At 37.7% G+C, this 19,158-nt stretch overlaps 1 protein-coding gene across 1 annotated transcript in view; it reads right to left on the bottom strand.

Annotated features, from left to right (window-relative positions):
• Positions 1-381: 381 nt before the first annotated feature.
• The window catches only part of LAMC2 (laminin subunit gamma 2), a 292,336-nt gene continuing 273,559 nt past the window's right edge, over positions 382-19,158 (bottom strand). The window contains exons 22-23 of the mRNA XM_044085264.1: positions 16,661-16,760; positions 382-2,785 (exon numbers count right to left, since the gene is read on the bottom strand). Of these exons, the coding sequence (XP_043941199.1) occupies positions 2,532-2,785; positions 16,661-16,760 (354 nt within the window). The 3' untranslated portion in view covers positions 382-2,531. The remainder of the gene's footprint in view (positions 2,786-16,660; positions 16,761-19,158) is intronic.

The following is a 19,158-nucleotide window of genomic DNA, read 5'->3' as shown; positions in this document are numbered from 1 at the left end:
ATGACAGAACCCCAGATATCGTATCATTTCTTATATTTCCAATAGCCATTCATCACAATGCATAGTCTCATCTCTCATTTTGTCATTCCTTTTATCCCCCACAACAATATTAAACCTGCTCTTGATTTATTTCCCAAGCACAATAAAGCATACTCCTGTACTCTTTCCTCTTTTTACAGTGCTTTCATATGTATCATCTTGGTTCGCTCTCAAACCACTTAGCATTTGTTTTTGTACTTTGGATTCCAACTAAAACTATAATATTTAAATAAAGACCTGCTCATAGCTGCATATGAAAGTAAAATGGCCTACATATTTTTGTTAATAGCACAGAAATGCTTTTCTACTTGGCTGAATGTTTCATAAAAAACACAATCTCAGTTTGCATTAAAATCATAGTTTTATTTATTTATTTATTGATATAATTATGTATTATCTACTATTAACTCTTTTTCCGCTTCTTAATATCTTTTGATTTCTTAATTAAAAAGGGGATAAAGCCAAAAATAATAGGGGACAAAGACCCAGAACCAGGGACAATTTTAAATATTACTCTAATTCACTTAAAAAGTTAATAGAACAACAGGTATTCATCACACTGCATTTTCTAAACAATAAGAACTATGAAACTCCAATCACTATCATTACTGGCTGCCTATAATCCTCAGGGATTCACCCGGAAATCAAAACTTTAACAAGGGACAGGGCAAAACTATAAACAAAATCAGGGACATCCTGCAAATTTAGGGACAGTTGAGAGCTAAACTCCTAGACTGAGTCAGAACTACTTTATTTATTATAATTTTAGTTAATGTCTCTCATATGCTTACTTTTGCACTTGTCATTGAAATAGCCACATTTTCCTTAGCCCAACTACTAATTCCATTTAAATAACGTTGTATTTTTACTGTTGTTTCCATACAACAGTATGCACCTGGATAAGAGTGCAGTGCTGTGCAGTGGCATTTAACAAGTGCAGATGAAATAATCCAGCATCCCAATTAAATAATGCCAGACCCAGGTGACCTGGATAAGAGTGCAGTGCTGTGCAGTGGCATTTAACAAATGCAGATGAAATAATCCGGCATCCCAATTAAATAATGCCAGACCCAGATGTGAAGAGTATTAAACTTCTTGTGACCCTTTCAAGTCTGTTAGAATTTGCAGCATTCAATCCTATACATAACCATTCCAACTACAACACTTTGAAATCCCAAATTCTGGTAACAGTGTCTGCCATCTTTCTGTGTTTGTCCATGTCATATGCTTGTACACTTGCTCACTGACTATTGTACTGGGTAATTCATGCTGCACTGCTGTCTTATTACTGGTCCATAGCCATGGATCCACCCACCCCCATGTACAACATGAATGATCTATGTGTTAATCCAGTCTAATGGAATGGGGGTCAGAGTCATAGAGCCTGATGATCCCTTTATTGCATATCCAGTATCCCTGCACCTTACTGCAAATCTGCAGGTCCCAGCATACATGTGCACTTTCCATAAACAGTCCAACAGGTTCACATTCAATGATATCCGGAAATGATGGCATAACTGTTAGCTCCACATTGGTGGAGGGCACAATTCACCAGTGCTACTAATAAGATCAACCTCCTTCAGAAGAAGCATAGCTCTCCGCTGTCTCTGATGTCAAAGAATATTCCTGATTTTGCTTACATTTGTGGTCTGTTCATTTTAAAATTCATGTCATTCTGACAAATGATTGAGGCCTGCAGTCACTAAATAATGACAGAAATTTGAGTTTCGGACTTCATGTCCTTTAGAAAAATGCATACTAATGGAAAAACCTATTTTTCTAGCAACTTTCTAAATACATAAGACCACTGTTTAAAATGTGCCCTTGGTTTTGTGTCTTTATCCCTCATTATTTTTTTCATTTGTCCCTTTTATTTGTGTTAAAGGGTTAAGAGATATGATGTGGAGAAGACCTGATTTATGGGGACATTCAAATCCATGCCTGTCTTGCTCTGATTACTTACTCATATTCTGAGCAAAGGTTACCAGTACAAGCTCACAGTAGGAAAAAAAGTTCACCAGTGTGGCTGAAATTAAGGTGTAAGTGATCATACTAAGCCAGCAATTGCAAAAAATATTTTTAAGGGAGGAAGAGCAGGAGTACCTGGGCAAATACGTTGATTTATGGCACTGTCACAATAGCATCCATTAATTAACATGTCTGCAGATATCAGGCACTAGTTCTGAAAATCCTCACTGTGAAACAAGTGAACTGATGTTGTGTCCCAAAAACACTAGAATACCATCACTCATATTTTATTAAATAGCAAAAAATATATTTCTTTAAAAAAGCACATATGTATTTTCAAGTGTCTCTGCTCCACCTCACAATAAAACAACAAAAATACTGGATGCTTTAATATATGAAGTGCTGAAAATGTGCAAAATACTCTCCAAAAAATTATAAAATCTGAGTTAGTGGCTGGAGAAGATACTAAATAGCTTGCACTTCATAAAAGAAGGCAGTCAGTCTGTAAAGGTAAGTGCATTCATTTATGGACTTTCTATTGCTTGTGTGTTATAACATCCCATAGGCAGTGAGTCCCGGATTTGTTCCAGGTTCTTAATATCCACGAGAATGTTGTCAATACTCTGGTCCAAGTTAAATATCCGTTCATTCTGTCTCTGCCAAATGTCAGACAACTGCGTCATCTGCTGCCTGATATGACTGTTGATCTGTGTCCTGGTTCTCTTTACGCTTTCTTCAAGCGATGTCAGTTGCTCATCATCCATACTTCCAGGGTTGTCTGGGAAATAAAATGAGAAAAGTAAGAGAATGCTTTACCTGCTAAGAGACTCCATTCATAAGTTCATTTGTATTTCATTCGTTCATTTTACTCGGAAAGACATGTTAACCTAATACTGATTGTTTCAGTGATAAAGAATTAATGTGAATAATACGCTACAGAAATGGTGTTAATTATGTTAACTGTTCAGTCACACTATATCAAGCACAAGTCAATCAACAAAACCCAAAACATGTAAACTCAAGAAAAAATAAAAGCAATGTCATAAGGAAAGCAAAAAGTAAATGGTGGACTTTAAAACAGAGATAGAATAGGAAATGTACACCAGGCCTAGCACCCATGTCCCTTATGGACAGAGGTAACTTCTAAGTGCCTGGCTCTCAATGCCCTTTTTGGACATATGATGTCATTATTCTTTCAGGAAAACTTGACTAGGCTTAGAAAGGTAGAAAGACCCCCCCCCCCCCGGTTGTTAGCGTCATACCAATCTATGAATTTATGCGTGACAGAGAGAGAAATGAAAGTGCAATGTTGCATCTAGCATATAAATAAAGAAGGTGGAAGACTTAGGGAAAAAACAGTGGATCTAGCAATGTGGTACAGTAGAGTAGTACCACTAATCCACACAACATAGGAAAAGGATACCAGGCATTAATGAAAGGCGAGAGCGCAGAGTAATAGGAGGAAACGATCACATAAATGGAGGTGGTAGAGGAGACTATGGAATAAATATCGGTGAAACGAGGAAAAGAAAGGAGGAAGCTAGGAATTTAGGATTGGGGGTTGGCATAATGGCTAAAGTGTTTACTTCACATACAAGAGGTACAATGTTTAATTCTCATTAGGTTAGGCATAAAATGGTCAACAAGGTCAGCTAGCCTCGTATCTGCCTAGGAACCTATGAACCTAAGAAGGCACAGACAGACAGCGGGGGTAAAAAATGATGGCATAGGTAGACAAAAAACAAGGAAAAGTAGGTAGAGCTGATAGATAAGTAGAGTGAATCAAGACAGGATCCGATGCAGATAGCTGAACAGAAAGGATACCTGCAGAGTGCAGTAGGTACTGCAGAATGTAGAGCAAAGATGACTGAGAGTACCAGCTATGTGTGTGAGTACATGCTGACAAGTTATTCCATGTGCTGGTAAGTCTGGATAAGGAAACCTGGCCATCCAAAGTACAAAGGAACAGGAAACAAGAGAAGAGGTGAGCACTAGAAGAGAAGTGGAAAGGAAGGGTGTAGATCCTGAAACATATCCAAGAAAGCAACATGATAAACTTTACGCCTAATTTCAAAGAGGAATGAAAAACAGGCATGCAAAGGAAGCACCAAGCTTTCTGAAAGTAGCCTCAAGATCAGAACCGGCTTTAATGTAAATCAGATACATCTAAGATATAGAAGGTAAGCTTTACAGATGGATGTCATAATAGTCATAACAGTGGCCAAAAATGATTTTCTACACAATATTATCTTGATAGCATACATGTGTAAATTACTAACCATAATAGTATCCCTTCAAGGAGAGGTCACCACAACAGTAAATCATTATATTTCCCCATGCGAGTTAATGCTGGCCACATGCCTGTGAAGAGGGTCTATATTAGATAATTGAAATCTACTTACCTCGTACCTGTCTTCATCAACATCGAAACAGAGAAACACCCTTCAGTGAACACTGAAAATTTTACTAGGGTAAGTAATCACTTGGCCACTACAACTCCACAACACACATTGCACTAAATCAAACCCACCAAAGTGGGGGGCTTCACTCCCACACCCACCAATGTGGGAGATTGCACCCCCCCCCACACACCCCCTAACTATATATACCAACTTCAAGACTGCACTACGGTAGGGAAAAAGGCAAAGTTGTGGTGTTGGCCATTTGCTTCTTTACCCTAGGAAAGTTTTTGTCATTCGCGGAAGTGAATTTTGCTGTTTCTGTGTCAATGAATATAGGTTCAAGGTAAGTAGATTTTGATTATCTAATATAGACCCCTGTGAGCTCACTAGTGCAAATGGTGCAAGGCTCCTATATAGCTGGAGCACTGACATGTGCTCACTCTCACAGAGAATTATGATTGTGGCAAATACATAGCCATTTCTAAGCCATATGAAAGATGTATATAAAGCATTCAATAAATACTGAGAAAAATTCTAAACATACAAGCTACAGTTAGCAACTGTATCTGAACTTTACTTAATGGGAGATAGTGAGAAGGAAGCTCTTCTGTTTCACTAACCTTGCTTGCTTGGCTTCAGGCAGGCCCTGTTTGCCTTTCTTGAAGGAAACAAAAGGGTCATCTGCTTTTCTGAAGTAATTTGTTTTCCTTGTGGACTATCTTAGCTATCTATGAACATCCAGCTAATGTAAAATATGCTCTCATTTATCCTGGTAGTTTGGATAAAGGACTTGGAGATATAAGGACTGGTTCCAAGATACTGCTCAGACAACACAGCTCTGGACATACATGAAGGATTAGTCGCTAAAGATACCCTCTCATTAGGAATGACCGAATAAAGTGACTTGCACATGAGGGCTTCTAACTCTGAAATGCTTTCAGAAGTAACAACAACCAGAAATAGTGTTTTTCCAAGATAAGTATTTAATATCCACTATGTCAAATGATTAAAGTGGAGGTAAGATTATCTTTTCAATGTGAAATTCAAGCCCCAGGAAGGAGAAGTGTCTTCCAGCTGATTATCTTTCGGAAGGGCCTTGGTACACTGGTTCGATTCCTTCTGAGGAAAATATTGAAGACAGGCAAAGTCTGCAGATATATGTACTTTAATGGATACATAAGCTAAGTTAGACTCGCAATTAATAGTTTGGAGGGATACATAAATTATAACATTACTTTAGAACAAGTTTTATTTTGTTTTTAGTCCAGTCCTGTTTTGTCACATATTGTGTCCCAAGTTCATCAAATCACAGAACACTGAGGTTGAGGAAATATTTTGCCCTTTTACTGCTGAGGTATAACATTCTGAAAGTTATTATATTTGGAGATGCAGGAGGTATAGCAATCTGAAAGTTATTATATTTGGAGATGCAGGTGTAGAGCTTTATGCTTTGCAAGTACTTTTATAAGTGTTCATTGTTAAAATCAGTATTTGACAGGGCTGAGTTTACTTTTCTGATGTGGTTATGACAACTTTCATTAGATAAATCCTAATTTAGTTAGTCCAACATCCTAAGATCTTTGGAAGTGGATGGTTCAAGTAGATACAGGCCTTTTGTGGCAGTTAAAGAAACAAATCCCTTCCACTTCTGTAGATACAATATTTTTATGATAGACCTTCTGGCTTCCTTTAGAATGTTCACCAGTTGTTGAAAAGGAATTACTGTTAGGAATTAAGTGTATCCTCTAAGTTGAGAGATGCAGTGTCCTCATACTGGGATGTGGCACTTCTTGTTCTTCGTGCCGAGTCAGCATGGACCTCTGTAGAGGCCAGGGCAATGAATGAAGAATGTTAAAATCATTAAAGGTCAGAACTAAGGATGCACTGCCAAAAAGGACCTGCAAGGGTAAGCAATGCCTAAATCAGTAGAAATGATAGGAAGGTATAAAGCAAAGTCTGTGCACACAGGAATGAGAAGGTGCTCTTCAAGTAGTCTTGTGAGTAAGTATAGACCAAAAAAGACTGGACATGATTGAACAATTATGACACATATGGAAATTGTCAAATCTCACAAAATGTGGTAAAGTAGTAATCATATTAAAGTGTTAATACTAAGCTTGAATCTGCATACAAGTATTAACTACATGAATAAGTAATTCTTGTAACCATGATTGAATAAGTATGATTCTTAAAAAACTGCTTAGATATTGCAGAACATAGCGAATTATTAACCACATAAATGTTAATAGAACAGAATGGAAGACAGTGAAATAGCAACCATACGTTTCAGCAATTCTTTAAAATGAGTAAAATACTGTGTGCGCCAAGTTTTAACAACATATTTTAAAGCTAGTTGCCGTAGTTACTTTCTATTACTTAACCAATTATTTAAGCTAGTGAGCCTTGAGAAGTAAAATTATTAAGTTTGCTTAGAAGTTATGATACAAGGTAACACACAAATCATAATGGAACGTCTGCAATTTGCTTGGCAGAAATAACATAGTATCCATGATACAGCAGAGCAAATTCATGAACTGAACAAACAATGTAGACAATGCTTAGTAACTAATTAAATTAATTAAGTAAATTAATTCATAAACAAATTAAATTAATTAATTAGCCAATTAATCTGGGAATAAACCCCTATGTCACCCGTTGGCTTGCCAACTGGCTCACAGATAGGACATAGGGAATCAAAATATGAAGTTACCTCCACAAAGAGACCAGTCACCAGTGGAGTACCCCAGGATTCTGTGCTGGGAACTCTTTTGTTTGGCATCTACTTTTCTGAAGTAAAAGCCAATACCAAAGGGCTAACTATGTTTGCAGATGATTGCAATCTATGAGCAACCATTGAATGTCCAAATGACTTAGCCATCCCACAGGAAGGTCTGTCTTAAATAAATAGCTGGTGTCAAAATCATGGACTGAAATTAAATGACCAAAAATGCATTATTGTATCCTTTGAGACGTCATCTACCCCAGAGAATTACTACATTGACAATACACCCCTAAGAATTGACCCAGTCGTTTGGGATTTGGGGATTATATGTGGGCAGTGACCTCAATTTTAGCTAACATGTTCAGTGTTGTAAGAAAATCCTTCTATATTGCACAACTTATAAGCAAAGGGATTGTGTCTAGATCTAAGGATGGCATTGTCTCCCCTTTACTCAGCCCTTGTTAGGCCAATCAATGAGTATAATGCCCTTTGGTAATTATCTGTCCAGACACACGCAACAACTGAAACAGCCACAGATATAACTTACTGAAAGGATTCAAGGCCTAAACAACATGTCCTAAATGGACAGACTCAGAGCCTGTTTTTGGAATACAAGGTATCCTCTGACCCATTACTAATGGATTTACTGCATCAAAAATACTCAGACTAGGGATCTAAACCTCTTCTGCAACAGCAACAGAATGGTTTGGAGGGATAGCTATATTTTACAAAGGATACTGCTGGTAAGAAACAGACTCCCCATCCACTTTATTTTTATTTTATTTATTTTATTTTACATTTGTTGACCAGGCTAGTCTAACTGAATATATATCTATTTTCAGTAGAGGCCCGGGGAGAAAAGCTCCAAGCACAGACAGTAACAAAATTATACAGCATACATATTCATATAGTTTGTACATAAGATAAACATGTACAGAGTCCTTTGGAGGGTTTAAGCTAATATAGAAAACAACAACATTTGAGAGAGAAAAAACATATAAATGTTTTTTTTTTTTTTCTTATGGAGTACTAAGAAGGAAATCTCATTAGAGCTTAGGTTGAGGTTCGCTAACTTGTTAATACAGGTAGGCAACATAGCTGAGAGTTGAGGTTCGCTAACTTGTTAATACAGGTAGGCAACATAGCTGAGAGTTGAGGTTCGCTAACTTGTTAATACAGGTAGGCAACATAGCTGAGAGTTGAGGTTCGCTAACTTGTTAATACAGGTAGGCAACATAGCTGAGAGTTGAGGTTCGCTAACTTGTTAATACAGGTAGGCAACATAGCTGAGAGTTGAGGTTCGCTAACTTGTTAATACAGGTAGGCAACATAGCTGAGAGTTGAGGTTCGCTAACTTGTTAATACAGGTAGGCAACATAGCTGAGAGTTGAGGTTCGCTAACTTGTTAATACAGGTAGGCAACATAGCTGAGAGTTGAGGTTCGCTAACTTGTTAATACAGGTATGTAACATAGAACAGTAGAGTAGAGAGGTATAGGGAGAGCAAGATGGGTAAATGAGATATCAGTCTGGGTTAGAGCAGGGACAAAGCCAATGTGTTTTAAGATATTCTTTAAGATGTTTTTGAAAAAGCTGTGTGGAAGAGACAGTTGAGAGTTCACTTGGAAGCTGGTTCCAGGTTTTTCCCACTATGTTAGTGAAAAGTGAGTCCCCAGCTTTGTTGTTAGATTTAATAGTGGAAACTAGAAGCTTATTAGCTGAACGAAGTGTAGTAAGATTTTTATAAGGGGTAGTCAGATTAGTGAGGATTGGGGTATTATTAGGGTGGTAAAGTATCTTTTGGGTGATTGCAAGTTGTTGACAGTGTAGTTGGTTCTGCAGTTCTAACTATCCCAGTTGTTTGAGGTTGTGACAGTGGTGGGTTTTGAAAGGATTGCCAGTGGCAAATCTGGATATGTTATTATAGGTAGTTGCAAGTTTGTTAAGGTTGTTTTTAGATAGATTGGTATACATGGCAGAGGCATAGAACAGGGTAGAGATCAGGTGGGTCTGGGCAATAGTGGCTCTGGCTATTGGTGTAAGGAAGGGTTTAATTCTATAAAGGGAGCATAGTTTTTTGTTGACAGACTTTATGGTAGTAGTAATATGATCATCATAGCTAAGGTTGTTGTCTATTGTTATCCCCAGGAGACGGGTTGTAGTGTCAGGGGATATGCTAGTTCCATTGTGAGAGGTTACTGTGAAGTGAATTTCTGGTGACTTTTGAGAAGGAGCAAAAAGTAATAATTTTGTTTTTTGGGGTTCAGGAAGAGGCAATGTTGCATGAACCAATTATCAACAATATTAAATACTGTTTGGGTGAGGGTCTGGAGTGAGGTTATTTGGCTGAACATATTAATGTTGAGTCATCTGCATATTGTATGCAGGTGGCTTGAGGAATTTTGGTATTTAGTTCATTAATAAACATTGAAAAGAGAAGAGAGCCCAAAATAGAGCCTTGAGGTACTCCAATGTTCACAGGGAGGGGTGTAGAAAGATTGTGATCCCAAAGTACCGCTCGCTGTCTGTTGTCTAAATAAGATTTAAATCAGAGTAATGCCTGTGCATCAAGTGAATGAGCTTTTAGTATATCAATAAGCAGATGATGGTTGACCATGTCAAAGGCTTTTGAAAGGTCGATAAATAGTGCAGAGGAAACAGAGTTATTGTTAAAATTTTTGTTTATACAGTCAGAAAAGAATAGCAGGGCAGTTGTTGTGCTATGGAATGGTCTGAAGCCATATTGGCAGTTAGCTAGTAAGTTATTCTGGAGAAGGTGGTCAAGTAGTTGTTGGCGGATGCATTTTTCCATTATTTTAGCTATTGGAGAGAGTATGACGATTGGTCAAAAGTTGGAAATCTCAGCTGATGTCCCACCTTTATGTAGAGGGATGATGTGTGAGAGACTTTCCATATAGAAGGGCTTTTGCTTTCTGTAATTATTCTATTTATAAGGATAGAGATGGGGTAGGCAATGGCTTTAGCTGCAATTTGCAGGTATTCTGCTGGTAAACAGCCAGCAGAAGGGGTGCATGACTTGGGTTTTTGAAGGAGGTTGCAAATGAGGGATGTAGGTACTGGTTGTATATGAAAGGAAGGAACTGGACTGATTGTGGTATTTAATGGGCACGTGCTAATAGGTGGTAATGTATTAGCTAGAGTTTGAATGGCTTCTGTAAAGTAGCTGTTAAAGGTATCAGCAATTTGCTTAGAGTTATTATGGGTGATTCCTGATGGGGCAGGAGTTTTAGAGTGCCCTGGTTGAAGTAGTTTGTTAATGCCTGACTAGAACTTTTGTGGTTTTTGTTGGTGGGTTTGCTGGAGGTGAAGGTAAAAGTTTTTTTTATCTAGCAGAATGTCGCTGCTCTTAAGTCAAAGTTCATCCCTGTCCATTTTCAAGCATAGCTTTGATCTATGGATGGGAAACTGACAATTTACTCAGGACTTCCCACTGCACTACTAATGGACAGATGCAACTCCTAAATGCTTTATCAAGCATGGATTTCCTCAAATTATCTATGGCATGATCCCAGTTATTCTCATTAGTGGAAATACATAATTACCAACCATGAGATGGGTAAGCCCAATCTATAACCAAATAGGATAGGTTATTTCAAGCATAAAAAGGGAAACTGGCTAGGCTTAAAATGGACCACAAGGGCAGCTAGCCTAGTACTTACCTGTGAGCCTATGAACTATGGTGAAGAACTAACCATATGTGAATGATAAAATTACAATTAAAATTCTGGGTTATGTAATATAACGCGTTGTACATTTTATGTGTTTTGTATCTACATAAGGATATCTTATATTGAAAGGATATTTGATTGGACCATTGATATCTGGTGAAGTTTTAACCATGTGATTAAGTAACAATTCTAATGATAAGATGGAATAATTGTAAGATGTTGAAACTGTCAGATCCTGCAAAATATGAAGTAATAGTTGTGTGAAAAAAGTTAATAGTAGGTTTGACTGAAAATTTGGTGAAGTATTAACCATATGCATAAGCAATTATTGTAACATTGATTGAATGATTGTTAGAGAAAATTATGTGGACAATACAATATATATAGTGAAGTATTCACCATATTAAAATGTTACTATCTCGAAGAATGAGGCACAGTAACAATATGATTCACCAGTTCTTTGAAAAGACTAAAATGTTATTGGTTATGTGTCCTAGGTTTTATCAAAAAATTTTGAAGATGGTTGGATACTGATTTTCTTTTCTATTAGCTAACCAATAATTACAAGAACCTTAGAAATGATAATTACTAATTCTATTTAGACTTATAATGCAACACCTGGACCTAGAAGTTGCAAGATATAGTGAAGTATTAACCCCCATAAAACTGTCATAGTTTATTTGACAGAAATTATACAGTATCCATTATATAACATAACAAATTTGTGGGCTGAATGAACAGTGTAAACTATGCTAAAGAGTTAACTATATGCGAATTATAATACTACATGAAAAATCAAAGTTATGCAACATAAATGTAAGTTTTACATGTTTTCATTCTACATGACCATAGCATTTCTTGAAAGGATACATTAATGAGCATCTAGAAACAATGTGAAATATAAAGAAATATTAGACCACTGACTATTAAAGATACAGCAAACCAGTTAAATATAATTATAAGTAAATGTATCAGCTATGTTCTACTCGGTGATGGCTTATGTAAAAACAAAATGCTGAATATTTCTAAGAGGTAATTATAGCAGTTGTTTCAATTTTGCTCATATGTGAGGGATATGGAAGCAGTGGAAGAAGGCAGGCTAGCAGATGATGTTAAATATTTTAAGGATTTATTGCAACATTATACAGATTAACTAAAGCACATTGATGGCTGGCACTTATCAAAAAGAGTAGGAGTCTTCATTAAATCCATATTTACATATCCAATTACATATTAAAACAGATGGCATATTTACAATAGTCACTAAACAATTTTTACAACAGTATAGTGTTTAATCCCACCCTTAAATCCACAACCAAATTCTCATCTGGGGCTCATTTCTTGTAATACAACCTTTCCCCAAATCTTGCTTTCAAAAGGAGCCAAGCACAGGCAAGAACACTTTTGTCCGTTACTTCCACATATTTTAAATTTCCTCTCCGTAATAACCACACATTGTTATACTCGTTATCTCTTTTATGTGCCGTGTGCCAACTGCTATGACATGGGAAAGTGCCAGCAAAGCCAGCTGCAGTTTGGCAAAGAAGGATATGTCCTTCGAATATCAAACTGATTTATACACGATGCTTGTGTTACAAATGTGTTACAACTGTCCTTTGTGTATCAAACTGATTTTGTACAGATGCTTGTGCTGAAAATGTATGCTTCTGTTGAAAACATGTCAACAGTGCACCCTGCTGAAATGAAGAGAAATGTACATGTATTACTGTAGCTGAATTAAATGTTTATGTTTAATAGAGGATACTGGCACAGCAGAGGTTAACTTTAAGAAAATAAGGATAATGTAAATGAGCTGTTAAACCCTTATAAGGCACCACACAGTACTGAATAGGGCCTGAGACTATGGTCTGGGGGAACGCCTTTGTCCATTAGCTCAATGAAAAGAGCGTAGGCCCCAGGCACTGCCATAAACATGTGGATGTGTATTGTGGCCATCTGTGCTAACTTCCCATCTCAGCTTCAAAGAGAAATACTGTGAGAACCTAGAGTCAGGTGAACAGATGAGGTCATTCTGCCAGCCCTCTTGGAAATTATATTTTAGATATTAAAAAGAGAAATCTCAGAGAGTATTGAGTATTCTGTTTAGGAAACCTGAATAGAACGACTCTCACCCACAGCATCTTGCCACAGCATCTTGCCTTACGGTAGTAAGTAACTTAACTAGGGAACAGTAAACCTCTTAGATTCAGTCAGGAATATAGTGAAGCTTAGTTTAGATATTGTATTTCTTTATTTGTCTGAGTCTGTCCATCAATGTTCTTTTCAATATTTCCTGTGACTGAACTATGTGGTTTACTGTGAATATATATTCAGTATTTTCATGCTCTTTTATTATGTATTATTAAATATATTTCAAACTTTTATTGCAGCTGATCCTTGTAGAAAGTACTTAACCTTTGAGAGTGCTTATATTTATTTGGTGACATTGTGTGGTTCATACCAGAAGACCTAGCCATCTTGGTGAACTACTACCTTTTGTATTAGTATTAATATTACACAGTATAATTGGACACCCTTTTTAGGAGTCTTATACTAACTGACTGGTGGCAGTGATAACTGCCTTATAGTCTGAGCAAAAATGGAGAGCAGGTAATATCTGTGCCAGTCTTTCTCAGGTTTGTGTGTGTGTGTGTGTGTGTGTGTGTGTGTGTGTGTGTGTGTGTGTGTGTGTGTGTGTGTGTGTGTGTGTGTGTGTGTGTGTGAGAGAAAATTAAATGTTGATGAGTGTTTGTGTGAGGACTTGGCTTGGACACTTGGCTGAGGACCTAACTCTACAACTCTACCAATGGGGAGTCTTATTGGGGACCTGGAGGGAAACAGATATAGAGACATCCAGACCCCGGAATGAATGTGTTCCCTGTGTGCTCTTAAGGGAAATCATACTTGATGCAGAGAGGTCTGCATCTGGAAATACTGGGTGTATCCATTTGTATTCCAACTGCACATCCCTCTTCAGTGTCAGTGGTGAGGATTCAGGCTCCTTGATTACTGCCCCAGCATGGGGATGACACATATTGGTGGCCATCACATATTGGTAGCAGTGGTGGGCATCACACCAGTATAAATCAGATGTGACAATGTAGATGTTTTAAATGTATTTGTTTATTTATTTAATTATGTATGCACAGATCCAACTGGACAATTTCCACTTATTATACTCTTCAGTAGGTGGTGGAAGAACTGATATGCACAAGGTTTATATCAAACATTCTAACTATGCTTTATGAAACTAGAGAAGATGGTCATCTGAGATATTTAAAAAAGTATTTATGATAAAAAATGCAAACAGGACACTTTATTGCATGCTGGCCAGACTAACGATTGGAGAAGGTAATGTCAAAGTAGAGGCATGACAGAGACAGGTACAGTACAATCAAGTAAAAAATGATGAAAATGCATCGACAGGCGTGAACAGGCAGGTATGCAATGCAGAGGTTAGGCAGGTTTCAGCACTAAGTTTTTCTAGTGCAATGTAATGGTCTTGGTTGCATGTTTGCTGATTAAGGGTTTGGGAAAACAGGGTAGGAAATCACTGCACTCTTCAGTAAAGAAGTGACATGGTGTACAGTAATAACATAACAAAAGATGTTTCATACTATAATGGAAGATTGGCATACAACAGAACTCCATGAATGTTTTTGAGAACTGGGTGGTTAATATAATTTAAATAGAAGAGTGATAAATCTAGCTTTCACTGCTGATAAAGTATTGTTAAATTAAAGGAAAATTATATATGTTCTCCTAGATCTTGAGACATTGAAAATGCTGAATAAGTGTTTTGAGCTAATTGTTGTTTTATCTGTTACAGCACACACATTATTGTGATCTGTATTTGAATAGTGGAAAATAATAAAATAAACCCCAAGCCTTTAAGTCCCCACTTCATGTGATGTTTGTTGTTGGTCACGTATCCCTTGTGTTCATTTTCTTGTAGCAGTGTCTTCATCATGGCTTTAGGAACTTTGCTCTTTATATACCATTTTACCAGTAATACTGGCAAGCAAAAGTTATTTGTAAATGTTTTTTGTCCCTTTCCGCTCTCTATTGACTTCGTCATTTCATATTGGCCAGCCATATTACCAACCAGAGTGAGAGCAGAAATCATTTAAGCTTTCATCCATGGGTGGTTTGGATTATTTTCTATTAATCCCCGCCCATATTTTAATGCCCCTTCCACAGTATCACTGCATGCCCTGCATGCAATGATATCAGCTGCAAAGCATGTCTGCTGGTGCATTATCACTACTTTTTGTCTGCGCTCTAGGCTCCAGTCTCCACTGTAGGCTCTAGCCTTAGCTTTGAATCCCTTCTTTCTTCTGGGCAGGTGAGCCAGAAAAATATCACTCATTATTATGCAGTGTCAGTGGCTCAACAAGTAGCAGACTCTTTGGTGCTGAAAGACCAGAAGGCTGGCTGTGAGTTTTATTCCCTCTCTAGGTGATTGGATTGCTGACACTGCAGTGCAGCCTTATTGAGGTGCTGCACTCCTGAGTGTGCCATCCTTCAGATGAGAGGTTAAACTGAGGTCCCATCTGCTGCACTCTTGAGTGTGCCATCCTTCAGATGAGACATTAAACTGAGGTCCCATCTGCTGCACTCCTGAGTGTGCTGTCCTTCAGATGAGACGTTAAACTGAGGTTCCATCTGCTGCACTCCTGAGTGTGCTGTCCTTCAGATGAGACGTTAAACTGAGGTCCCATCTGCTGCACTCCTGAGTGTGCCATCCTTCAAATAAGACATTAAACTGAGATCCCATCTTCATGAGCTAGTGATAGCTCAGGTGGATGTAAAAGATTCCATTGCATCAAAAAGAGTAGGAGTATGGGGTTGTATAATGTCATGATGTTTACCTCACTGACACAAGGTACAGGATTGAGTCTCACCTTTGGAAGGCAAAGTAGCTTGGCTTAAAATGGCCCATAAGGGCAGCTAGCTTAGTACTTACCAATAAACTGTTAATAAAATCCATGGCACCCAGGTCATAGTAAAGGATCCAACTCTCTGCACCACTGAGCCTGCAGCAAGCAAAATATTAATGTGGTACCCCTCCTAAATACTGATTTAAATACCTGCACTGAAAAGATGATATGCTGTCTGGCGTGTCTCAGATATGCTCTGATTCAAAGTAAAACCCGTACATTAGAGAGAAAGCAAAGCAGTAGGAAATAATAATGTTAAACTGTATTTATTTATTGTCACTGTGGTAACTGTTGCTGTTTTGTCATGTTCTGCCTTCTAGGAAAAGCGTACTACAGAAATTTCACCTGCCCTCATGCATTTCTTCAGTATCAACCAATCAAGCTGGGCACTAAAACTCACTTGGATGATTCCATTCTGAGCATAAGTCTGCAAATGAATGTGTCTGAAAAGTTACTGTAAAACCATATGGAGTGGCACTTGTCTCTGTTCCCTTCCCACCCCAGCTGTGTATTACTGTATGTGTACTCAGATATCTTGCTTGATTTCAGAGTCTAAACCTATTTAACTGATTGCATCTAATAACAAACTATAATGCATCTTCATGACTCCCTCTCATCTCTGTAATTTAGTGTAATTTCATTTCTTTATACAACTTGTATTGCATTTAGATCATAATGCAGAATTAGTTATCTCATTTTCCCTCATGCAGTGCCCTTGTCTAGTGCAGCCTTTTTCTTACACTTGTGAGGCTTGAACTTGGTAACTTGTAACAGCAGAAACTGTGGCTGAGTTAAAGACTTAATTGAAGTTAACAGGTATTTAGTGTTTTCTATTGTGTGTGCAAATAAAGTCAGCCAGCATCACAGAGAGAGTCTACTTGGCTTTGAACTTAGTACCTACCTAGTTGATTCAGAAGACGGTTGATAAGAGTCATTGTGTCCTGGACATCATCCCCAGTGGCCTTTGCATATGCTGTGGCTCTTGTTGCATCATCAGAAACCTAGTCAGGAAGAGCAAAAGCAAAGGTCAATTATTGTCTGCAAATTATAATCTGCGCTAACAGAAGGCTGACAGATTACTGCATTACAGAGTATGGTACAGTGCGATTCAGGCACGCAGTAGATAAGAGTCAGAATTTTCAAGTAGTACTTTTATTATTATCAGAAGTCAGGTAAATAATACATTATTTATTGTGAAGTTCTTTCATTACAGTTATTATTCGCACTTCACTACATTAAGAACCTTGCAATAACAAGTCTGTATCACAGTTGTGCATTCACAGAAAGCATCACTAGAATTCGAGGCATAAAAAATCCTGTGAGTACAGTTGCAATGTCATCTGAACAAACTAATAAGTTAAAAACAGGACTCCATGTTTTATAGCTCGGTCACCTTATCGTAAAAGCAGTTTGTTATTCATGTAGAAAATTATTTATTAAACATTCCCCTCATGAGCATTGTTATCAAGGTGAATTTTTGAAATCCATTTTTTGAACATATAACCTGGTTATGGCTAGTGACCCAGTCTACATATAACCTGGTTATGGCTAGTGACCCAGTCTACATATAACCTGGTTATGGCTAGTGACCCAGTCTACATATAACCAGGTTATGGCTAGTGACCCAGTCTACATATAACCTGGTTATGGCTAGTGACCTAGTCTACATATAACCTGGTTATGGCTAGTGACCCAGTCTAAAGTAATCCTGAAAGTAACAAGGGTATTACTTTGTGCAACATGCAGAAGTAGTTTATTCCTGAAATGGAGGATGCTACAGGATAAGACGTGTTCACACCAGAGTGTCCTTTTACTTTGTTGATAAATATTAAGGTGTTTTATACAGGTGTTTAGAAGAGCCATTTGTTCTGTGAAGACATAGTAGGTCAAGATGCCATGAAAGGCAGGACTTAGATCGCCACAGGGGAATCTGTTGCAGACATTCCCCAAGGGCATTGTGGTGGCCAGATGGCCAGGACAACTAAAAGGTTTGAAGTCCCTCACTTTATTATAGGAATCTGGAGTATCTCAAGACGTTGGGTAATATGTTTTGATAGTACATATGAAAATGATCATTAGATTTAATGACTGGTCCGATACGAGTTGGATAATGAGTTTTGTTTGGCACGTAACAAAGGGGGCGTTATATTCAATAACAGGGGGGGGGTAAGAGTAGGAGTAAGACCCCTTTGATCTGGATATGATGCTCTTCATTATTAACTTGACCAGAAGGAAGGACCACTTACCCAGAGCGGTGACACAGTTATAAAAACTTATCCACAAAGGTACCTATATATCTGATGGTGTCTATTTTGAAAGGTGTATCATCTATTTCAATCATTTCTTTTCGCATTGTGAACAATATTACATTATTCTCACATTTAGCTTCAGACCAATGCCATTGACATAGTCAAACTGTTCTTGGATAGGTTTCATGAACAAACAGGAGACAAATTAGATAAATTCCAGAATTACAGTTGTAGACCTCTTATACTACAAAAAAATACATGCTGGCACAATCTTTCTTATTCTACTAAATCTCTAGATGAATAGCATCATTTAAAAAAGTGTCTCTGATTTGGTTCTTCTGCTCCTGATTATTTGTTTCCTGTTTGTATGCTTGTTTATTTATTTACTTATAGGGTTTTGTGCCTTTTTTGAGATAAGCAGCCGAGAACTATGTCCCATGCATAGAGCTCTGGCTTCATCTATGAATGTTCAATGCACAGTCCTTCATAAAAGCAATCCTCAAGCACAACTGATTAAAAATGTATAAATATATTTTTCCTACATAACGCATACACAAAAACATAAAAATAAGTATTTTTAGTAGGGAGCCAAGCCCCCTACATACTCCCCTACACCCCCAAAATGTATACTAACTCCATGGCCACTATACAATGGAGAAAGGAGAAACTTACCATTAAGTGTACAGTGATCTTACACAAACATGGATACTACTTTGCCTAAGAAAGCAAACTTTGATTTGTGTCAACTGATTTATTTTGTCTTCTCAGGTTTCCACTCAACTACTTTTTTTTAGGTTCATAGCTTCATACTAGGCTATCTGCCCTAGGGCATTTATAAGCCTAGCCAGAGTGTGTTTGGCTTTCGCCACCCATTTTAAATTAATTTTGCTATGCCCTTTTTCGAGGTTAGTATACTGTGCCTCTATCTAACAGTGACACAGAAGTGATACCCGGGGTAAACCTACGATCTCCCATCCACTCATCAAGATTCCTCTTGAAGAGAGTCAATGAGGGACTCTGCCTAACCTGGACTGGGATTTTATTCCAGAGTGAAGGGAGCCTCTGGGTTATGAATCTGTCCCTCCAGCATGTCCTATTTATTTCAGTGCTGAGGTTCAAGTCTCTCGAGCGTAGCTCGATGGGATTTGGA

The sequence above is a fragment of the Protopterus annectens genome, chromosome 10.part0, assembly GCF_019279795.1.
Source record: "Protopterus annectens isolate FY-2018-M chromosome 10.part0, PAN1.0, whole genome shotgun sequence".
NCBI lineage: Eukaryota > Metazoa > Chordata > Ceratodontiformes > Protopteridae > Protopterus > Protopterus annectens.
Note: the sequence above shows the minus strand (reverse complement) of the source record. Positions and strands in the feature narration are given on the sequence as shown.